This window comes from Penicillium waksmanii (assembly GCF_028829765.1).
Source record: "Penicillium waksmanii strain IBT 27052 chromosome Unknown utg000005l:1.0-5232799.0:1.0-5237142.0, whole genome shotgun sequence".
Taxonomy (NCBI): domain Eukaryota; kingdom Fungi; phylum Ascomycota; class Eurotiomycetes; order Eurotiales; family Aspergillaceae; genus Penicillium; species Penicillium waksmanii.
The window spans coordinates 524,471-546,863 of record NW_026643252.1 but is presented as its reverse complement, the minus strand read 5'-3'; the positions used below and the strand labels follow the sequence as shown (position 1 = coordinate 546,863).

The 22,393-nt window shown below is 50.2% G+C and overlaps 10 protein-coding genes across 10 annotated transcripts; 4 read left to right on the top strand and 6 right to left on the bottom strand.

The window, feature by feature from the left end:
- Positions 1–360: 360 nt before the first annotated feature.
- Positions 361–2,240, top strand: N7481_005122 (serine hydrolase domain-containing protein; the record flags this gene model as incomplete). The annotated part of the gene is made up of 4 exons (XM_057264341.1): positions 361–844; positions 904–1,038; positions 1,095–1,350; positions 1,415–2,240. 4 exons carry the CDS (start codon positions 361–363, stop codon positions 2,238–2,240), a joined length of 1,701 nt encoding a protein of 566 aa, XP_057122061.1.
- Positions 2,241–2,399: 159 nt separating this feature from the next.
- Positions 2,400–3,632, bottom strand: N7481_005121 (uncharacterized protein; the record flags this gene model as incomplete). Its single annotated transcript, XM_057264340.1, has 1 exon — positions 2,400–3,632. One exon carries the CDS (start codon positions 3,630–3,632, stop codon positions 2,400–2,402), a length of 1,233 nt encoding a protein of 410 aa, XP_057122060.1.
- Positions 3,633–4,411: 779 nt separating this feature from the next.
- Positions 4,412–5,204, bottom strand: N7481_005120 (CFEM domain-containing protein; the record flags this gene model as incomplete). Its single annotated transcript, XM_057264339.1, has 3 exons — positions 4,412–4,845; positions 4,925–5,063; positions 5,124–5,204. 3 exons carry the CDS (start codon positions 5,202–5,204, stop codon positions 4,412–4,414), a joined length of 654 nt encoding a protein of 217 aa, XP_057122059.1.
- A 2,780-nt stretch (positions 5,205–7,984) lies between these two features.
- Positions 7,985–8,690, bottom strand: N7481_005119 (putative DNA polymerase delta subunit 4; the record flags this gene model as incomplete). Its single annotated transcript, XM_057264338.1, has 3 exons — positions 7,985–8,125; positions 8,242–8,309; positions 8,372–8,690. 3 exons carry the CDS (start codon positions 8,688–8,690, stop codon positions 7,985–7,987), a joined length of 528 nt encoding a protein of 175 aa, XP_057122058.1.
- Positions 8,691–9,477: 787 nt separating this feature from the next.
- Positions 9,478–10,863, top strand: N7481_005118 (arrestin C-terminal domain-containing protein; the record flags this gene model as incomplete). The annotated part of the gene is made up of 3 exons (XM_057264337.1): positions 9,478–9,555; positions 9,619–10,554; positions 10,621–10,863. 3 exons carry the CDS (start codon positions 9,478–9,480, stop codon positions 10,861–10,863), a joined length of 1,257 nt encoding a protein of 418 aa, XP_057122057.1.
- Positions 10,864–11,500: 637 nt separating this feature from the next.
- N7481_005117 (uncharacterized protein) lies at positions 11,501–11,825 on the bottom strand (the record flags this gene model as incomplete). Its single annotated transcript, XM_057264336.1, has 2 exons — positions 11,501–11,686; positions 11,775–11,825. 2 exons carry the CDS (start codon positions 11,823–11,825, stop codon positions 11,501–11,503), a joined length of 237 nt encoding a protein of 78 aa, XP_057122056.1.
- Positions 11,826–12,042: 217 nt separating this feature from the next.
- On the top strand, positions 12,043–13,497 carry N7481_005116 (tRNA-splicing endonuclease subunit SEN54 family protein; the record flags this gene model as incomplete). The annotated part of the gene is made up of 3 exons (XM_057264335.1): positions 12,043–12,155; positions 12,218–12,978; positions 13,046–13,497. 3 exons carry the CDS (start codon positions 12,043–12,045, stop codon positions 13,495–13,497), a joined length of 1,326 nt encoding a protein of 441 aa, XP_057122055.1.
- A 478-nt stretch (positions 13,498–13,975) lies between these two features.
- On the bottom strand, positions 13,976–15,724 carry N7481_005115 (uncharacterized protein; the record flags this gene model as incomplete). The annotated part of the gene is made up of 3 exons (XM_057264334.1): positions 13,976–14,048; positions 14,119–15,299; positions 15,350–15,724. The coding sequence occupies 3 exons, from the start codon at positions 15,722–15,724 to the stop codon at positions 13,976–13,978; spliced, it is 1,629 nt and encodes a 542-aa protein (XP_057122054.1).
- A 2,236-nt stretch (positions 15,725–17,960) lies between these two features.
- Positions 17,961–18,890, top strand: N7481_005114 (ribose-5-phosphate isomerase RKI1; the record flags this gene model as incomplete). Its single annotated transcript, XM_057264333.1, has 2 exons — positions 17,961–18,336; positions 18,448–18,890. The coding sequence occupies 2 exons, from the start codon at positions 17,961–17,963 to the stop codon at positions 18,888–18,890; spliced, it is 819 nt and encodes a 272-aa protein (XP_057122053.1).
- Positions 18,891–19,117: 227 nt separating this feature from the next.
- On the bottom strand, positions 19,118–20,329 carry N7481_005113 (WD40 repeat domain-containing protein; the record flags this gene model as incomplete). Its single annotated transcript, XM_057264332.1, has 3 exons — positions 19,118–19,916; positions 20,001–20,256; positions 20,320–20,329. The coding sequence occupies 3 exons, from the start codon at positions 20,327–20,329 to the stop codon at positions 19,118–19,120; spliced, it is 1,065 nt and encodes a 354-aa protein (XP_057122052.1).
- Between the last annotated feature and the right edge of the window lie 2,064 nt (positions 20,330–22,393).

Genomic DNA, 22,393 nt, shown 5'->3' with positions numbered 1-22,393 from the left:
GGGCCGTCGTGGCCCCGGTTTTTCAAAATAAGGTGGAGAGAAGCTTCGCTCAATCTGGTATACATGTCATTAGTCTCAGGCTAGCAGTGAGGTAAAAACTGGTAGCCTAGTTATACTGTCGCAAATTGATAGATTTCTAGGATACGGGCGCTCCAGTCAAAATACCGTAGCATAAGCCACTACGATCTCAGGGCAGATTCCTAAAAATAGTAGAATTCTGGTGCCTTTTTGGAGATATTAAGGGAACCCAGGAATACATTTGGACTCGTTAAATATTATGCCTTCCGCTCGTTGGCATATAAAGCTCGTGGTATCCCGACAACTTAGCTTTTTCGAACACTTGATCTATCAGCTACCAGCATGACACCTTTAATCAAGCTACTTCTTTCAACAAGTCTTTTCCTAGCGGGATTAGATTTCGCTTATGCAGCCTGTGAGCCGGAGATATCCTATCCTGTGCCCAATTATGGGAAGGATACTCTGAGAGAGCCCTTGCGTGAAATTACCAAGAATCTCGACAGCCTCATCAATGCCGGAGAGTTTGCGCAAACGTCCTTTTCGTTGGAGATTTCGTCGTCAAGAAAAACTCTCTATACAAAGTACCACACCGATAAGTCCCTAGGCGGTAGCCCTATTAATGGCTCCTCGGTATACCGGATTGCTAGCGGCACAAAGATGTTCACTGCTCTGGGGATTCTCAAACAAGAATCTCTCGGGAGATTAAACCTTGACGATGAAGTGACAAAGTATGTCTCTTCGCTGGCGAACGGATCTAGCGAGATTTCATGGAAGGGCATAACGATTCGATCATTGCTTGCACATGCCGGTGGATTGCCAGATAACTGTCAGTATCTTCTCCGTTGGAAATTTACCTGTTTAAAAATCAACTAAAATTTCAAACAGTCGATGACGAGGATCTACTTCTCACCCTGGCCGATCCATCTGTCATTGGATTACCTTCAGTTACTGCGGCCCAGCTCAACAATTTACCTAAATGCGGATTGTATAGTAATTGGACCAACCCATGTACCGCTGCTGGTATGTTGAGAGAAACCTACGCTTTATTGAACAACAACTGACTTAAATCCTACTAGATTTAAATAACGACCTCCACCAAGTTAATCTAGTGTTTACACCACAGAAAGAAACTTCATACAGCAATGTGGGCTACGATATTCTTGGGGAGATACTGAGCAATGTCACTGGTGTCAAATACGAGGACTACATAAGCACATCTATCTTGAAGCCTCTCGGTATGAAAGATAGTACATTCAAGGTTCCCGACGATTCTGTGGCCGCAAATGCTGGACCAGGCTCCTACTGGGGCTACTACCTGGCTGTCGGTATCCCGTAAGTTTATGAAGCCCTGATATTCAATCTCTCTTGATTGATCGCATGCTGATATTTTACAAAGTTCCGGTGGGATGTATAGTACCTCCTCTGACATGATGAAATTCCTTCGATGGACCCTCAAAAACCACGACAAAATTACGCCTACGATCAACTGGTTCCAACCCAGTGCCTGGAACTCTGGCTCACACTCACTCCTCGGATATCCCTGGGAAATATTCCGCAGCACGGAAATTCTTCCCAATACCAACCGCCCGGTGACTTTCTACACAAAAGGTGGGGGCTTGGAAGGATATTACAGCTATAGCATCATCATTCCGCAATATGACCTGGTCATTTTCATGTCCGTTGCCGGTGAGCTCGCTGGGTTGAGCAACCTTTACACAACAGTCCTCAATCCACTCGTCATTGCGGCGGAATCTGAAGCCCAGGGCCAGCTGAACGACAACTATGGGGGTGTCTACATTTCAACTGATAAGAAGTTGAACTCTTCAATCACCTTCTCTCACAGCGATGCCAGGGCCCTCCATATCACCTCCTGGGTCTCCAACTCGACAGAGGTTCTCGCGGCACTCGGTAGTTTTGTATCGAAAAAAGCCGGTACCACCGGGGATCTGTACTTTCAATTGATGCCAACCTTTCGCACCAAGCGATCGTCCGATGGTCGGATTGGTGATATTTGGCGGTTTATCAATGTTATTGATGATTACGAGCATCCCACCAATGCTACGACTGTCTGGAATGATTACTGCGTTGTCAATATTGACCCCCTATCCTATGGCAAAATCCCCGTGAATGAGCTCGTCTTTTGGAAGGCTACTGATGACTCTAACTCGGTTGTGGATGAGGTGACACTTTCCGCTTTCCGCGTAACGTTGCGCCGCAGCTGAGCAATGGATCTCCTTTCTAGGATGGGCTTCTATCGATTTCTTTATTATTCACTATTTGCAGGAGAATTGGGCATTCACGAGAGATATATTGTATGTACTCTTTAGAAATAAATGTTAGTAAAAGAAAACACTCGACTCTTGCATGGGGCAAAGCGCAACTTACCCATCCATAAAAGGCGAGCCAGCCTGTGAGCCCCTTTGAATATCTAGGTTGTGTATACTCGAAATTCCCGCAATTACTCGAATTTGTCTCTCGATATAGTTTTTTAGGGCCTCTGAGTTATGTGGAGTAGCCTTTGCCATGCTTAGTGGCCATCCAAGCGATCGCGCCCAGGCAGATTCTGCCACGCCCATAATATCGCATCTTCTAAACTGATCAGGTCTGAGATGTTCCGGTACCGTTGCGCAAATCTCTATAGTAATTTGTTTCGCTGTCTCAGATGCATTATGGAGGCATAATTCGAGATCCCCATCCAAATGAGTCCCCGCTGGGACGGAGGACAGATAAGCAGACGTTGCGGATGTGAGGAGATCTATGCTGCGTAAGCGTAGTAGCCGTAGCGTATTCCATCTCTGGGCCATTCTGTGGCTAGCAAACTTGAGAACTGGGATTCGCTCAATATTCTCTCCTTCCGATAAGTGAGTAGCGGTTGTTGGGCATTCCTCGAATTCAAAGCAATTGCTGTAGGCTTCTGGCATGGATTTCATTAACTCTTCAAAGCTCAAGTCGAGATCGCGTATTTTTTCGATGTCTGATAGACATGTAGGTGTTCTTTCAATTGATGCAGTGAGTTCAGCAAGGCGGTCTACCAGAGACCAAAGTTGTACTTGAGGTCCAGGATTCAGCCATGACAAAGCATATAAAGCTTTGAGTTGAGGAGGCATCTTAACACGACGATCCAGGCAATCAATTTGGACAGTTGAAATGACATGGTGGAGAATGCCCTGGGAAGATAGACTGTTGAACATTTCGGGGCCACAAGAACCCAGTATCGCCAGGGCTCCACGCACATGCTCTGACCAAATATTTTGTGGCTCATTCGAATTTTGAGGCGATATCACTGCGAATAGAGCTAGAAGGAGTACGGACGTCGCTGTCTCTAGTTTCATGGTCGGTTTGAGATCTTGTAATGCGTGATTCGTTTGTGATAATGCAGCGCCGTAGCTTTGTAGTGCCATCTCCCGCAGATCTTTTCGGTGGTGTTCATTTGCCATATAAGCCAGGGCTGCAGCTTCGAGACTCATGTGCAAGCAGCCGGGTTTCGCTTGATAGCCGTACATAGCTGGCAGGTAGTCCAGGTAGACGCCGCCAGAAAACGCAAACATGAAAAGATTAACAGCTCTTGAGCCAATGGGCTCTAGAAAATGCTGCATCTGGATTGGGCCGATCATTTGGTCGGGTATATAGTAATCATCGTGTTTTTCATTCTCATCACATTGGGAAGAACTCGGGAAATCCAGTTTCGATTTCGATGAGCGTGGATTTGCCTTTTTGACAGTGGTGTCTGTTTGGTGCATGAACATCAAGTCCAGTCGTTCGCGGTATCCATGGCATTTTCCTTGAACCCTGAGGCATTGCGTACATGCAGGGGATTTTCTATCGCACTGGTGAAATGAATGAGCTCAGATCAAAACCTCGTTAGAATCTCGTGCCTACCTTGATGCGTCGTTGACGACAAGGTGCGCACCCTGACGATGGTTTTCCCCTGAACCCCATCTGGAACTACTTTTCCACTCGGGGTATGAGCATTAGTCGTGTTGCCGATTCCTGCTGCCGAGTATAGGGTGTTGCATTTCGTGACTCGTGGGAGATGTCAAGGGGCGGCGCCTTGGCTTCGCCCCATTGTGTGCCCATTGCGTGGTCGATCAAAGTGGGGCGTTTAAGGTGACCAACATTTGATTGACTGTCGATCAAATTTAGATTTAGATTTAGATTTATATAGATTTAAGATCTTCAGAACTTGAAAATAATCAAGGTAAATTCACTATAGAATAGGATTGAAGAAGAATATCGCAACTTTAAGGCCCCACCTGGGCAGTTATATTAAGTCCACTATACAGAGTCACTATTGCAACCGCTTCCACCGCAGGCCAATGATACAACGTGCTGCTATGCCTATCGAAGGAACCGACGGCGAGGTCAACAACAGCACAGATTAAGGTATGTATATTTACAGGATGTAGGCAGCGGCAGCAGCAATGGCAGCAACACCAGCCATGTTGCCCTTGACGCCGGAGGCACCGTTGAAAGCGGGGGAGGTGGTGGCAGCGCCAGAGCCGCCGGAGCCACCGCTAGTCTTGGTGACCAGAGGGGTGGAGGTGCCAGCTGGGGTAGAGCCAGCAGCGCCGGAGCCAGAGGGGGTGGAGCCGGGGGTGGTGGCACCAGTGGTGGCACCAGTGCCAGTGGCAGAGCCAGTGTTGGTAGCAGAGCCAGTCTCGGTGGCAGAGGCAGAGCTGGAGCCGGAGCCAGTGGCAGTGGCAGTGGTCTCAGAGCCAGAGGAGGTCTCGGTGGCAGAGGTCTCAGAGGTCTTGGAGGTCTCAATGGGAGGAACGACGATGGGGTGGCCGGCGGATTTGCACTGCGCGACGACGGCGTTCGAAACGGCTGGTGACAGTTAGTAAACGATGACTTAACATAGTGGAAGAGGAGTGGGGAGGATAGGTTGATATCTCAAGGAACTTACAGATCTGGTCGGAAACCGGGCAGGCCTTCTGGACGCAGGGAGTGATGCTGCTGACCAGGGAGGTCTTCTGGCAATGGCAGGCAAAGTCGGTCAACGCCGAGCAACCATCAGTGGTCAGAGCGGTGACGAAGCAGTTAAGCTAGTGTATCGTTAGTATACTTGGCCAACTTTTGAATCTTCACACGTTTCAGAGTCATACCGAGCACGCGGGGACATCGGGGAGCTGAGCGTTGGCCAGGCTGGCGGCAACGAGGGCAATCAGAGCGTGGGAGAACTGCATCTTGTTGATTATAATGATAACTCTTCTGAAAAGGGATTATAATAAAGCGTGCCGGAAACGACAGTTGATGATAACGAATGAGGTGGGTAGTCGAGTAATAAGAAGAGCTTCATCCAAGGTTGGGGTGCATCTGCCCTTTTATAAGCTTTGATATGGTGCCGTGGGCTCCGCTCAGGGTAGCACTAACTATAAACATCACATGTCCGCTGTACAAAGAAGCGAGAATCGAGAAGAGCCCATGGCCGCGGTTGACTCAGATCACCCATTTCCTAATTGGGGCGTCTCATTGCAGGCCAAGCCACCATGGCGGGCGCCGGATCCTGGCTTCATGCACCCGATTGAGTAGAGGGGTAAATTAATATCGCTCGGGGGGCTGGCCTATAGACTGCGTATTCGGTATGCGATGTGCGTATCAAAGGTCCGCGCGATTCACGACGGCCCCATCAGACCGGGGTTGGGCGGATATGGAGAAGAGGACCTGGATTAGTGTAAGCATACTAGCCAATGCAGGTGTCTTTGAGCTAGTCGCACGGCAGGCTTTAATTTCCACTTTCTACTGGTGGCCAGACCTTGAGGTGATCCAAACACCAGACAATATGGTGGTAGCACATGCGGGATTGGGATTGCTTCTGCAGATCCTGCAGAGTATCCTGTAAGTATCAGGTTTGGTAGAACAGCACACCCACAATACGGTAAATCCACGGGACGACTGCAGCAAAAACCCAGATAGTACTTCGTACAAGCCAAGCTGTTGCATACGCAATCCTCTAGATTTGCATGCAGGTAAAAATCTACAGTTCCTCCAGTCATTGCAAACCACACTGATTTTGGGGGGAGGCATCTGACCAAGGAACAAGAGTACCCCGCGAGACATGGTCGAGAACTGCTCAGCGAGTGGACCCTTTTCATGTCACGGAAGTACCAGTCCGAAGCAAATCCGGGGAACTCAGACCCAATCAGATACGCGAACACTGGCAGGGCAAACGACAGGGTTCTGGTAGCGTAGCATCCAACTATCCCAAAGTAGGCCCTTGGCCGACACCCGTCAGCCCATCAGCGCCATCAATCCATTAATAACGGTTATTGTTCTGGTATGTCACACAAAGGGTGTCGGACACATTCGGCTGAGTATGATTACGCGTTCTGGGCCATTTCGGGCCACGGCGATCACCATTGGAAGTTTTATTTAGCAGCAAGAAGATCAATTCAATTTCTTTGATCTGCCAGGCAACTCGGATGATCCGGGCCCCCGAGCCTGTTTTGCATGGGGCCAACCGGGGGTGGGTCCGCGGGGAGGAACAATTGGGGTCCGTGGGTCTTCAACTGATTGTTTGTCCGGGGGATTTTGAAGGGAAAGCCCGCAGTCGACCGAGATAGCGAGATAGGATCACGGCCTGGGCGCCCTACCAGCCATTTTGCTCGATCGGAGGGCCTCGTACCTGCATGGCCGCGATCACCATCGGCCATCGGCTAAGCAATAATGTCAGCTGTGGCTCTTGACCCACGAAGAACTCTGTACTCCGTATATTCCCCTGAATTGTTTGCGGTATGGTCAGGAACGAACTCATGTTGGACGGAGGGCCAGGGCACAGATCCCAGGGTTAACAGGGCCAGACATCCACTTGGTCCAACTAAGTGAGACATTCTTGTGGTGGTGGCGGCGGTGGTGGAGCAAAGGTCTCCTTCTCGCCTCCTCGTCCTTCTTGTGACTGGCATGGCCGTTGTTTCTTGTTGGTGCCAAGGAGCGCTAGGCCTGGCAACGTAGAGGGAGGATCACATGGGACGACGGTTCTGTTTCGGCGGATGGTATCGCCACAGTGCAATGCAGAGAGTCCCACACGAGGTGCCTGGACGGGGTCAGGAGCTGGAACAGGCTTAGATGGAGGGATTTAATCTATTTTGAAGCCAATGGTTTGGTGGCGGTTGGGGGCTGGGGTGGACCCTGCGGCGTCGAGAGATTGCAAAGAAAGGTACGGAGTACAAACCACCCAGACTCAGTTGACTCGTTGCTCGGCTGGTCTCCAACATTTGAATATTTCAGCAAGTCCCAAGTGCTGGCCCGGGTTTGGTGGGGAGAAATGGTGGGGAAGTGGAGCTGAAACAAACAAAGATGGAGACGAGATGGAGAGGAGAGCATCTACGGAGTACGGCAGGCGATCAACTAGAAAAGAGCTGGACCCAGCGATCGACAGATCCGATCGAAGAAATTTGCCTATTCGGATTCTATTGTAACTTCCATCCCGTCCAGATGAGACAGGGGTAATTTCGGTCATCTAAGAATATCCGACAATCCGACTAGTACCTGCAGTGGTCAACTCGGATACTATCTCGACGAGGTTAAACGAGATTAATCTGCAATTTAAGACCCCAGCACCACCCTAGTACAGCCCCGGCTGTCATTTCCGCTTTTCTGACTGCTACTCTCGAGGCTTACTAGTACTGTTGCATCTTCGCAGGATTCAAAGTCCCTTCAATGATCCCTGGAGACTGGTGACATATGAGAGATGATACTCCGCCACGCCTCGGTCGAGCATATTCCCATTCCAGATATTCACTTCATGTGGGAATCCGGGCAAATACGGCGCTCGACGGTTGAGAAGGGACAATGCAGTTTCCCGATGATAGACGAGAGGGGTTTTTGAACGCCCATTTATTCATGACTCGTTGTATTCCATTATTCGTTGCTATATGTACAGTGCCCAACATCTTGCGGTGCAATCGGCGAGTAGTTCGGCTCGTCTCCGAGTCCTTGAAAAAAGACCGTCTTCGACTCCGACCTCTTATGAAAGCAACTCATCCATATGCGCCCGTTCCTCGACCTCCTCATTTTTCAAGAGAACTGCAAGAACTTCGAGGGGTGGGTTGAGCTTGAGCTTATTGGCACGGCGCCAGCGCTTAATGCGAGCAATACCGATACAAGGCTGGTGATGGTTAGCAACGATCGTCGATATTTTCCCTGCCTCACGGTCCGGGACTCCGTAGAAAGAGTGCGATAAGGAAGATGGAGGGATAGGAGAGGGGGGTTAGGGTATCATACCCCATATTGACTTGATAGATCAAAGTGGCGGAGAATCTTCTCCTCCATGGCTAGATCCCCTTGGTGGACTATAAAATCAAGGAAGTCAGTGATTTTGTTTAATTCCCCGCTAACGATTTGCAGTACCCACCTCGAGGGGCCAAGCGGGCTTGTTCTTCCTTCTTCCAATATCGGTTCAGGTCCTGCTTGCTCATCTTCAAGGCCCGCTTATCCTCCTCCAAGAGAGGTTCTTGGGTTGCTGGCTTGACCTGCTGGCGGACGACGAGCTCGGCAGCATGGGGATTCGGGGGCTGCGAGACAATCACATCCTGGGGCTCCGGAGTTCCACTCGCTGGCTTGTCGAGATTCTTCCCCAGGCGAGGAGCAGTTGATGGTTTGGTCACCCGGGACTGTGTACCGAAGGATAGAGTAGACTGGCCGGAGGCAGCCGTGCGGCGACGGGGAGGCATGATGGTAGTGGAAGTGGGAGTGGTAGTGGTATAGTAGGACAACTAGATGCGATCAAGATATTCTAGGATGTGGGAGGATGTGGGAGGGAAGATGACATGGTTCGTGTTGCACCTGGCAACCGAACTCAGGGAAGTGGAAAGCTTGGCCGCACGCGGAAGGTCCCATGGTCCACAGTCCACCGCACCCTGGACCAGTCCACACTTCTTTGTTGATCATCAATGGAGAATTTGCGTGGGGGTGAGGGGAGAAAGGAATGATAATTTGCATCTACGAGTACAGAATACTGTTAGTAGTACTCTTACTAGTACTACAGTACATCTCATGTGCAGGCAATGACGTCGGTTGGACTTGAGACACTAAGAACTGGCTGTATTATATTTATATTTATATTTATATTTGATTTGATTTGATTTGGTTATATAGATCAATAGATCAATGGAAGTTAGAACAATAGATCGATAGTATGATATATACTACTCTCCATTGTAGATACTAAGCGCCTTGCACTCGGCAAGGCTCACCCCCCCACATCCACATCATCCAAGCTCAGCTCCATCATCAGCCTCACCCTTCCTCACCCCCTCCACCTCACCTTCAATCTCAAACGACCCTCTCCTCCACCCCCTCCCACTCCCTCCCACTTCCTCCAAACTCATCGTCGCCATCTTGCGCCTCTGGTCAGGCCCCTATGATCTGTGCGACAGGGCCCAGCTTGCCGGTTCCCCACAACTTCCCTGCGCCTCCTCCACCGCATGCCCATGCTAGTGTGGGAACTGCGCTTTCGAGATGGCCGCCTTCGTGCGCGTTTCAGGTCCGGCAAATGGCAATTTTCTAATCGGCTACCCGGGCATCTCGGCTACTATGGTAAGTCCTTTTCGTCTTGTCCTTCATCGCCCACCGGGGCTGTTGTGTGGCCCGATCCCCTAGACTCGAGCTCGACTCGACTACCGTATGCTAATCAATCTCGCCTTCACGCAGCCTCGAATCGAGGGTAAAGTCGAGATCCGCCCCAGCATCGGGATATCGGCCCCGGTCAATGTCTCTCTAGTCACCATCTCCCTTCTTCGTCGCGAAACCATCCACCCCTCGGCCGACTCCGTCACCAAAAAACGCCTTGCTCCACCTCGAAAGGAAGTCGCAGATATCGTCGGCAAGGAAATGCTCTTATTTCGATGTCCCGCTGGCAAGGAGTTCGAGGAAGTCATCGCGATGGACCTTCCATTTGTCCTCTTCATCCCCTTTGGTCGTGGGGGCCGCGATGCCTCTCGGCGAGTACCCCCCGCGAGTCTCCAGCTACCCAGTCGCACGGCCGAAACATACTACGAAATGGTGGTGATGGTACAACAAGGCCAGTCAGAGCAACGCAAATATACCTTTCCCGTCCCCATCGCTCGCTACGACACACTATCCACCTTCGGCATGTACAACCGCCCCGAGTCAGCAGAGCGCGTATCAGATCACCTGGTCACATTGGCCATCTCATTACCCCGGTGGTCCTATGGACCTCTCGACCCGGTCAGCGTATACGTCAAATTGTCCCCGAATCAGGACTGGATGGGTAAGGCCCGCAAAGTCACCATCAGCAAGATCACTATCGGCATTGACGAGGAGATCATATACAACCACGAGGGCGACGAGCCCCAGCGCAAGATCAAGACTCTCACTAAGAAAACCGAGGCGGTGGGGGTCCGATTACCTCAGTCGGGGTACCTGACGAATCTAGGCTTGGTATTTCCCGCCAAGGACATGCGCGACTCGGAGGGTATCTTGCCGCGTAGTCGCGCAGCATTTCCGATGTATGGCGTCAGCGGATTCACCACTACAGCCAGCCTGTATAAAATCGAATACTACCTCACAGTGCGGGTGGGTCTTCCAGCAATATCCAGTCTTCTATACTTCGGATTCAAAGGCTAACATAATATGTGACAGGCTCATTTAACATCCGCGAGAGATATCACCATCCGACAACCGATCGTCGTCTGTCCACTCGACCACGCAGGCTGCAAGGAAGAAATGGAAGCTATCGAACAAGCTGCGCGCGATGCAGCCCATGTAAATCCAGACAACCCAATGCTTCCTCTGCCAGCGATTGTTCGACCACACGACCTCAATGCCCTCAATTATCTGGGCGTGGCTCTGGTTGGTAACCAGAAGAAACCATTGATCGACTGAGGAAACGGCTTATGCGAACAACGATCTACACCGAATATATTCCACTCTGAAACCCAACAGAGTACATCTAATTGAACCCGATTTGTGGCGACGCCAATGAACAGAGAGATCGCATCGTCGATCGGATCTACATAGCATCGACAGCCTGACGGCCGCCACTACTGAGTTGCGCTCCTCGGCTCCGGGGCCGGAGGCCTCATACCATATCATGTCTTATGATTGCATAGAGCTTGGAGTTTGTTGCATGGCATTCACGAAAGCCTGTTCATTCGGGGGTGTTGCGGGTCACTTCTTCGTGCCTTGTGCCTTGGGAGGCATTTTGACCAGTCTCGCATTGAAGACTTGCTCCAGGCTTGGGGCAGGAGGCATAACTTGCTTGCTTCCGCGTTCTAGTATTTGAGCTTGAGCTTCAGCAAGTAAACTCAATGTAAATCCATGGATGGCTAATTTAAATGCAATAATGGTCCAATATATCCAATATATCCAATTTCACTTCTGGGCAGCCTCGGTCATATTGTACTCCTACCAATATACTAGTAGTAGTAGTAGTAGTAATCAAGTGCCTAGTGCGCATGTGTGTGGGGGTATCAAAAAAGCAAAGGCAACCTTAGGAAAGGCAAATCCAGCCCCGCTTGGGCTACTCTGCAATCTTCAGGAATCCCATCGCTAAGCTGAGCACATCCGGGTCGACAGTTGGTTGGAATGGCGCTTTCTTTGCTTCCTCGATATCGCCTAGACAGTCATGGAGAAGTTCAAGGATGGCATAGTATTGGATTGACGAAGGGCCGAATGTTTCAAGGGCATTTTCGAGACTCCTTGATATCTGAATATATATTGTGAGCTGCAGCACAAATGGATTGAATTCCGGACCCTTCAAGTTGGGGTGGGGACAATGTTCAAGTTACTAGTACCTTTCGGAGAGTTTCATTGTAGTCCTTGACTGATGGATCCGTGCATGTCATGTTCAACTGGAGTTCAATCCATGGATGTGCAAACTCGTGGATGGCGGATGGCGGACTCCCATCTTATCGGGCCACCTCTTATCGATAAACCCCAATCCCCGATTTTCTTCGTAGTCAGTGGGACCTCCACCACATTCCACTTCTACACCACCCCAGCCAAAGCTCACCAAAGCTTACCTCGCCAGAATTGACCTGACCTGGTCATCCAACTGGCGCCATGGAAGACAAAGACGAGGACGCCGTCCGTGGCACCTCGGTCGAGCCAACTCAAGTCGAGACCGACCTCTCTGACGAGACTCAGGACTTCCGCTTACTGAGTCACCTCAATTTGTATGCGCGCAATGCAGCGCACCCTCTCCAAGCCAATGCTAATACTCAAGTCTCCCCTCTAGTCTAACCGACACATCCTCACCCGGCCTCCCAAAACGCGGCGAAAAAGACTTCGAACCAAATCCAACCGAACACCAAGCCGATGTCCTCTCCAAATCCCGCGAGGCAATGCACGATGCCCTCGCGCATCCCCGTCTGCATAACCTCAACACCAGGGTTATTGCCTTTTATGCGCCAGATGGTCCTACGCCCCCGCCCGGTATCGATATCGAAGATCCAGCCAGATTTGGCGACAAGGGTGTCGGTGCAAATGTACATCCGGATAGCTGTGTCTACGTGCCTAATCCGAAGGGCCAGTATTTCAAAAATATGGGCCAGTCGGATCGTTGGAATAGAGTCTGGTTATTGCCCGAAGAAGCGCTGTTCTTGATTGAGCGCGGGAGCTTGGATATTCGCTGGCCGATTGAAATGACCGCTGCACCGGATGATGAGGGCCCTGAGGAATTGTCTATCCCGATGAGTTTGCAGGCGGCTTATGCGTGTTTTATGGGCCGATCTGGACTTACGCTGGAGCGATATACTGTCTACACTGGATTGAAGCGGACTGGGTATGCGCTGACTCGGGCTCCGGGCTGGGATGAAACTGCGCAGGTGGAGGGACTGAAGGATCAAAATCAAGAATGTGCTTCGCAGCGTCCTCTGAAGCGTGGGGCCGGTCTGGCGGGTATTTTGGAGCAGCTTTTTAGCTGGGCTCAAGATCCTTTCTCCACTAGGTCTACGGCGGCTGGTCCGGTCGTGGGATGTGGCATGCATCGCAACTATAGTGAGTTTCTCTTCTATCCCCCCCCCCCCCAGTGCTGCTTCCATCCCTCTTCTAACCAGCTACGCAGATAACATTTACCGCCAACTGGCCATGATCCCATGGTACGACCCCAGTCTCGCAATTGATAGAGATCCCCTCGACACGACCCCTCCATTCCGAGTGGTGTTCCACGCCTACAGACCTTCTACCCCGATCAAGAAGTCCGCCTGGCCAGTTCCGGATTTCCGCATTGCTGTGGTAAATACACGCGAGACAGCCTCGATTCCTACTCTCGCTCAACTCGGTGCACTGCTGGAAAGTACACCGCTGGACCCACCGAACGGCGAGAAGATGAAGCGATTAGTCTATATGCGTCTGCGACACGGTTATCGCAATGTTGTCATGGCGGTGGTGGATCAAGGCATTGTGAGCTATCTAAGAATTGCTGATGCGGCATTCGGAAAAGAAAAGCTGTACGAGACGCAGATTGCTTCGATGGGAAACAAACGGAATGGAAATTTTCGTGGAAAGAAGAGGTGATGCGGGAGGCTTATAACGCGGACCTGCAGTGTGAAAAACACACCTAGAACGCTTCTTCCAACACCAATATCAGCACCAAGTTGGCCGCTTTTCCTCAGCAGACGGGGATACAACCTAGGGGTAAATTTCGCTTTTCCCACCCTGCTCTAGAGATGAAGCCGGCCATGAAGGATTAAGTGACCGTGACCATGTCACCCGCGGTTTATCAATAAAAACCGTGGATGTTGATAGTCTGAGTCATTGAGAATTGCGAAAGACTCTGAAGCTCTGGCACTTGCTTAAACCCCGATGTACAAAATGCTACGATGGAATGAATCGAATCGAGTCTTAATCCACCCCAAGCCATCTTGCTTGGTATTTTGTTTCTAGCGGCGAATATCACTCAATCACTCATAATTCATAACGCCTATATCCTCAGGCTACACCTAGAGTTCCCTCGTAGGAATACCCCCATCGAATAGGCATCATAGCCAATTCCTCACAGCCTGTACATCTCGCTCCGACTGCGGGCCCCATCAAAGACACAAGTATTATCCATGGGAACATATTGTCTGGTCAACACCTTGAGAGCCTCCTGTGCAACAAGACCGCCAGCCAGAGAAGCAATATTGTGCAACTCACCCCCCCTCCGCCCTCCGCAATTCCATGATAGCATTTTCGATAGACTCCCTCGCCTCCTCATCCAACGGCGTGGGATCATCTCTCTGCAACAGAGCCATAATCCGCTCAGTATGACTCTTCCAGAGAGCCTCGTCATCGACGGAGAGCGAGCTATTCTGCGACGAACTTTGAATTTCATCAACAACCGCATCGAGGACCTGGGTTGCGATGAAAACAGAAACAAGCGACTCTGGTAGACCCAATTGGCCCAAGGCTAGCTGGTTGCGAATCGAGCTGAGCGTTTCGGGATCACTGTTGCTGTTTATTTGTGGGATCGCCCGGCCACGCACGACCTTGATGTGTGCGGCATTTTTGCAGAATACTTCAACATCTCGGTCTGGGATTGGTGCCGTTGGTCGGTTTAGCTGTGATTCGAGCTGGCGCACTGTGGAGAGAACTTCTTCCACGTCGGCGCGTGCTTTGCTCTTATAGATGTTCTGTAGAGAGACGTAGTCTGCTGACTGCGCTTTCATATCTGGGAGGGATCCCGGCAAGGGAAGGACATTGTGCTTGGTATAAAATTTGTTGATGGCGGATGCGATGATCCAGAAGTCGGCCGACTCAGCGGTGAGCGTTTGGCACTTCTTCATTTCGAAAATCTCGCGGATTGTGCTGCGCAGGGTGAATGGCGAGATAGTTTTCAGCACGGCGGCTACGGCTTCGTCGAAGTTCTCCTCGCCGCCCTCGGCGTTGTCGGTGCGGGTCTTGGATCGGACGAATTCGCGGAACTCGGTCTTCTCTTTGTAGTTTGATGGTGCGTTGCCTTCGTGCGATTGCTTCCATTCCTCGAGAAAGTGTAGTAGAAGGAGGATATATGGGACGTGGCCATGTTGGTGGTCGTCCATGGTCTCTAGGTTAGGCAAGGCTGCTGCTGCGCCGGCGAGCTCAGGCCAGGGATTCAGAAGACGCAGGTCTTGCGTTGTTTCTGGATCCGGGTGAGTTTCCACGATGGGGAATTCTGCGGCCAATTGAGATGAGAAGGTGGCATAGAATCCAATCGAGTGTGTGTAAAGTACTGGGATGCCCAATTCCTGGGCCTCGAGGCAAAGCGGATCCAGCGTAGAGCGCTTGGCTGGACCGGAGATAATGATCAGCTTATGCTGGGGGAGAAATGCTGGATCTTGAAGTAGTTCGGTGATTGGCTGAAAGGGTGTTAGTTATTGTGGTTCTAAAAGTGAGGGCGATGGTGTACCTTTGAATAGGAATATCCCTGCACATCGGGATTCAGCTCTCGGAGTAGACGGCATGTTTCATCGGCACGAGACTTGCCAAGAGAGTCCTGTTCGAGGAAGAAGTTTACACCCAGATCAGGTTCGGTGACAGTCGCGGGATCGACGATGGTGAAGCCACCGATGCCAGGCAGAACAAGGTTCTTGAGCGTCTCAACGCCCGCCACGCCCGAGACTCCAGTGCTGCTAGACCCAAGAGGGCCATCCGAGTTCACCAGTAGAACGCGGGCATCTTCAAGAGCTTGCTGGCCACTAGCGGCCCATAGTCGGAGCTGTCGATCATATCTGCGCTCCTTGGAGGTTGGCGCTGCCAGGGTCGCGGGGAAGGCGTCCGTCATGGTATGATGTGGCGGGGTTGGGGATGAAATGTGGGGGATTTTGGGGGTGGAAATTAAGTGAGATAAGCCAGCCTTGCTAATATCCAGAGATCTGTGTTCACCAAAATTGAAACTCTGTACCCTGTTTGATTGTTGATGAGGTACGTTGCGGCGTTGTTGATGCGCAGTCGTTTTGACTAAGCGGGCAGGTGGGCTAATTTCGTGCCTGATCTCTGAGGCGTCAATCTTGTATGTATATCGCCCTGGATATTGCCACAAGAAAATCCTCGATTGGGGGGAGGGGGAAGGGAATAGATTACATTGGAACTTGATCAATATATCGTCAAGATTCTGTTACGCTTTCTTCGAGGATTGAAGTATGTGCATGGCTGAATCGGAGCATTTTGGAGAGTTGCTTTTTTGCGAATTGACGTGGCGACATGCTCGTTTTCATGAACGGTCGCGGCCCATAGAGATGTTTGTGGGCATTCAGCCATTGTCGAATTTGATACACATAAAAATGTCACCTAGAATAACTCTGCGTGGTAAAGGGCCTTTGAAGGCTGTCGAATTCTCTGTCAAGGCCTCGATTCTAGTGTGGTTACAGGCTGCGATTGCAATCGTACAGCTGCCAGAAAGCAATGCCCAACGCACTTCATCTCTGTTCCGTCTATATGGAACCTCTGGGGTTGCAGTGACTCTTTTGGGAGCTCAAGTGCTTGGAAAACCGAAGCTCGAATTCTTAGTAAATTAAGTTCCCAAGAAGCGCTGAACTTCAGAAAGTCGATACAGGACGAGTGCTCAACGATAGGGCTGGCGGTAGGGTTGACCAACCCCGGACGATTGAATTAATCGTTAAGTAATAATAGGCAGCTCTCGTGGCGCAGATATCAACCACCGGCCTCTCTTTAAGTGACCTGAGCCAAACCCATTGGGTTACTCGTGCATTATTTGCCTTCAGCCTTATATCATCCCTATCAGCGGTCGGCTATGCAGTAACTCACCACATCGCTATGGCACCTCTTTTGACAGCGCGTCAAATTCGTGCCTGGATCAGAGGGGGATATCCTAGAATATACAATGATTACCTAGAGATTATGAGACTGTCTTTTGAATTAGGACGCCAGCTTGGCTTCGGATCGCCCGTACTCACAAATCCGAATGGACCCGAAGGCAGAACATCCGAGAGGAAACTTCTCCAGCCTTGTGAGTCAGATGAACTAAATCTTGAACATTTTGACCGCAGTAATGGCTGTGCGTCCTTTGACTACTCACTCATGAGACAATGCTTTACGCCAGGTGTTTTATCTGTCGTCTCCATGTCAGCCCCAATCATCTTACTTGGTACATCAATCTTATCTGCAGTGGCTGCTTTCGGTGTTTATTTGGCTTTATTTGGACAAGGAATCTTGATGAGAAGGCTGGTTTACATGATAGCAGGAATATTTTCATTGTTTATTTTGTCTGCCTTGGATTTTGCATGTTCGTCTACTTCGCCACACAACTGATTCAGGGCGAGAATCAAGGATCTGAGTATCAGATCGTGGAAAATTATGCGCGCCGATATAGGGAAGATCGTCCAGACTGGCAGTGGCAACGGCCACTTCAATCGCCAAATTCTTCCTCGTCGACAGAATCACCTAGAGGATTTAATTCGAGGGTATTGCAGACTTTGGCAGTCAAACTAGGGTTGATAGAAGCGCTTAGTCCTTCCGTTGATGGCAATCCCACCGACTCCACCACAAACCACCCGGTTGGCTCTTGAAGCTGCGCGCACTAAACCACGTCAATCAATCGTCCATGCACTGCGTGGGCCGGTGAGTGTGGAGGGACGGATTTCGTGTGCTTGTATCGGCGGGGCAGTGAGTAGCTTGTATAGAGTGAGAGTGATGGTATACAGTGATGGGATGGTAGGATTTTGCAGAGTCACAGTCATTGGAAGAGCAATAACTTTGTGATCCCAAATATAATCAGTCTATCTCTAAATTACATACAAAAATTGCGAGAAAACAGCCCCAAAAAGCGTAGAGCCGTGGTAAATAGTCAACCCCACTTGACGCCGATGGGAAAGTCTCGACGGCAATCGACCAGCGCCCATCTTGACTTAACCCCGGAATCCTCCATGGGCCGACTTCTCTGCTCGTCTTTTCTCTCTCCTCTTCATCTTCGCCTCAATCCTCGCCCTCTCCGTTCTCTCCCTCTTCCACTTCCCCTCCGCCGCACTTCCTTCCCACTCTCCGCACGCATGCAGTCCACCATGTCCAACGTTGAAGAGGCAAAGCGCGCCGCCGCGACCACCGCTGTCGCCAACCACTACCCCAAGAACGCGAAGTGGGTTGGTATCGGCAGTGGTACAACCATTGTTTACGTCGTCGAGGCAATCAAGGCCCTTGGTGTCGATACCACTGCCACTCGCTACGTTCCCACGGGATACCAGTCGCGCCAGCTGATCGTCAACGCGGGGTTGACAGCCGTCGAGTTCGATGCTATCCCCCGCGGCACCGTCCTGGATGTCGCATTTGATGGCGCGGACGAGGTTGACGACGAGCTGAACTGCATTAAGGGTGGTGGTGCCTGTCTCTTCCAGGAGAAGCTGGTTGCCATGCAAGCGAAGGAGTTTATTTGCGTCGCTGGTAGGAATTGGCCCCTCCATAAGTAGCAGCAGAAGCAGCTGTTGCAGTTACACGAACAACCCAAAAAAACCCACCGTACAGAATTCACTAACTTTCGTCTCTACTCAACAGACTCCCGCAAGCTTCAATCCCGCCTCCTCACCAACTGGAAGTACATCCCTATCGAGGTCGCCCCGATTGCCGCCTTCCGCGTTCTTAGAAAACTGACCGAGCTCGGCTCCATCAACCCAACCATCCGCTCCAACTCCAACCCTAAGGAGGGCAACTTGAAGACTGACCAGGACTTCTTCCTCATCGATGCGCCTTTCCCGCCCATGCTTATCCAGGCTGATCTCGACGGCGGCCTCAATGGAACCGGCACCGGCGGCGTCTGGGAGGTTGCTCGTCTTGCGCGCGAGATTAAGCAAATTGCTGGTGTTCTGGAGGTTGGCATCTTCTACGGCCAGACCGGTCCCCAGGCTACTGCCGCCGGAGGTGTTGGTGGTCAGCGCCCTGTTGCTGCTTACTTTGGTATGCCCGATGGTTCTGTCTCGGTACGCAATGCTATTCAGTAGATTGGCGATTTGCGGATTTGATGCTATGAGTGATAGGATACATATAGATGATACCAAGATGCGAGGTCCCGAACGGGCTGAGAAATGGATACAAAGTTAGTACCTGATGACAAGGTACACTCCAGCTATCGATGCCTACGTGTAGAAAATTGCGCATTGAGTCATTAGATTGTGTTTGGTATCAAGGGTACCTCGCTTTTCCCTTCAACATTTACAAAACCGGGAACCTATTTGGGTCCCTTGCCCTTGGCTTCTGTTTCGCCCAATTCGCGGACATGGATCTTAACGATACCCTCCGGCACATCGTCCTTGCCATCCTCAAAACCAGGGCTGACTGCAATCGCAAGATACTTGCCATTGCCACTGAATGCGACGGCCGCCACACTAGAAGTGTACTTTTGATATTGACGGATACGGCGTTTGGAAATTCCATCCCACAGAGCCACAACACCATCACCACCCCCAGAAGCAAATGTGCCATGCACGGGGTGGAATGCGAGCGCATTGACCGGGTAAACGACATCGACATTGTCCTCGCCAGTCTGGCGGTGACACTTGAAGGCATATTTGCGCGCTTGCGACTCAGGCGACGGGTCGAACCACTCAACAGCCACACGGCCTTCAATGCTAGACGAAGCGTACCCGGCGTCATCGGGCATACAGGCAACGCATCGGGTCATGAACTTCAGACTACTTTCGCGCCGTTGCCACGGCTCGATCTCGACCTTATTTCCATTCTCGCTCGCGCTATCCGCCTGTGCTGTGAGGAGGGCTAACGCCTTCAGGTCGTAGATGTGAAGAGATCGCGACGCCATGGCCACGACCAGCTTGGTAGCTGTTAGAGAGAGCGAGAATGGTTTCGAGGGGAGAGGGACGGTGACGGGGATTGCGTCGGGGCGGTGCACGTGGAGGGTTGAGTCCCATGAGCCGGAAATGACTAGGTTGTGTTCGCGACTGTAAACGACGTTGCGTACGCCGGCTTCGTGGCTGCTTAGGACAGTTTGTTCAGATGTGTTCAGGTCAATTCTAGAGTAATTAGCATATTCACTTGATGGTGAAGCTTCGCGGAGCTGATCACGGCTTGTGCGCAGTATATAGAATAGCACTCACTTGCGAACATCCCAATCCAGACCAGCCGTGTAGACCTCGTTCTCATTCTCGCCGAAACACACATCCAGTACCGGTGCGCGGTGCTCAAATTTCTGAAGCAGCTTGCCCTCTCCCACCACGTCGTTCTCATCGCGCAGGTCGTAAAGGTAAACGTTCTTGTCCCATGACGAAACAACGATTCGCGTGGAGTTGGGATCCGGGGAGAACTTCAAGGCGGAGATGGCGTCCGCTGGCGGTGATGCCACTGTGAATTGATCTGGGGAAGTTAGCAAGTCAGAAACCCAGTGTATTGCATCTCATTGTGGAACGTGAGACTTACTTGACGACATGGTGGGCTGTTTTAGGCGGAGTTGAAGCAGCTCAGCCGGCGGAGCTTCTTTTGCCCTTTCTAATTCTGCCGGCGTCCACCGACTCCGCCGATAAGATGTATACTTCGCCTCCAATCCGATTCACCCAGTGGGATTCTGATATGCAAAATGAAAAGAAAAAAATATCACAGTCTGAAAGAGTCAACTCGCAAAAATTCGGAAATTGCGTAGAAAATACTACTAGTACCAAAACAGAGACAGATTGGAGCCGTGGTTGTCCCAGGCTAGACCCACCCCGCCAAAATTGTTGACGCAGATGAAATGACTTTCATTATTAAGATCTGAGACACAGTTGTTGCTTTATGCTGCGTAAGAATCAAGATTAGGGAATATTACCGCTACAGGGGCTTTTTTTTGGGAGCCAATTGTTGTTTCACAATACTACACCTCGCTTACAATAATGGTTTTTGTCAAGTATGAGATGAACATTATGAATATTGCTGCGTATTACAAAGCTTCCAGGGAAGGTAGTCCGAGAATGGAGATTTATAGCGTACACAATCCACTTGAAAGCATCGGATATGCTCCAGAAATTAAGGAGTAGGATTTGGAAAACCAATCAAACTATCTCTTTATGCCCTTCTTTAAATACCATGAGCCCCCGTTAAATGGCTCCAGCCTTCCGAATTGCAGCCCAAATGTTGAACACAGATGAGTTGTATCATGAGATATCCTTGTAGAGACCCTACTTTCTCTCTCCACATCGGATTGGACCCATAGTTGAATCTCCAACCTATCAATTTTGGCAATAAATTAGATATCTGTTTTCATTTGATGCTTGTTGATATGCTATAACCAAGAGGCTTAGACCCACCATGAAAGACCTGTATGACTGGCCCCTGAAGGAATTAGCTTCATTGCAGTTCCTAAAGCTTCTATCGAAGAAGCCCCTGCAATCTTCTTCGAAGAATACATTGAGGTCAAAGTCACAATCATCCGCATCCCAACCAAAGGATGTAATCTCCGCATTGGGGTCAATATTGATACACTCCCATGTTCTGCTGTCGCCAAAGGAAGAATGACCCTTTCCGCATGCTCCATCGGTGAAAAATTCTAGGCCCCATCTTCCATTGGAGAGGGAATCAGCGATAGCCAGACAAGAAGTGGCAAGGATGTAACCGATGATGGTGTTATAATGCATGTCGACAGTGGTGATGTCTAGTATCAAATCACTTATGGGCAATATGAAGCTGAATGGTTGTTTTCCAAGGTTGTTGTTCAATAAGTAACTAGATGAGTGGAAGCCTCTTATTTATAACCTTAATTTCCTGCACCATACTACCTCCACTGAATTATGGTGAGGCATTTTGTTTCTATGAGTACTACGTAATATTTTCTTGAGATTTGCATCAGCGGAGACATATTCCGGTCTACTTTCAAGGTTCGGAAATTACTCACCAACACCGAGTTTGCTTCGGAGGGCATTCATCGACCGGTATAGAACGAAGTGATACAGAGAGGGAATGCGAATAAGGGCAAGAAGTTGCATCTAAGATACCCAAAAGAGATTCCGTCGTACAATTAGAAATTGTCGTTGAATACATCAAGCATGTAGCAATTCGACTTCGTTAAACCAGATAAATTCAAATTCTTGTTCTAGGAGCACTGAGCTCGGGCGCCTTTCCAAGGTTAAAGACCCGGCATGACGAGAAAAGGGCTAATAGGGGGCTGCAAGCCAACTCCGGTACTTGCGGGCCGTCGGTCCAGTTCATCGAGGGTAGTTGTCTGACTGAGTAGTACATTTATATAACACTAGCCACATTGACTACGACAGAAGGCATTTATTAAACACAGGGATTATCGACTACTTGTGCATGAGATGTTTCTGTGATTAAATTAGATCATATTGAGGTGGCAAAAGCTAACTGCTAGTCCCGAGAAGAATTATATGACGCTGTGTTTGTTTGTTACGAGGAAGAAATTGAATGAGTCAAGTATACCACATATTTCTGAACACTGACCAAAGAAGCCGAAATTTTTGTGTAGTCCGGTGGGGACATAAACAGCTCAACCCTGCAGATCCAG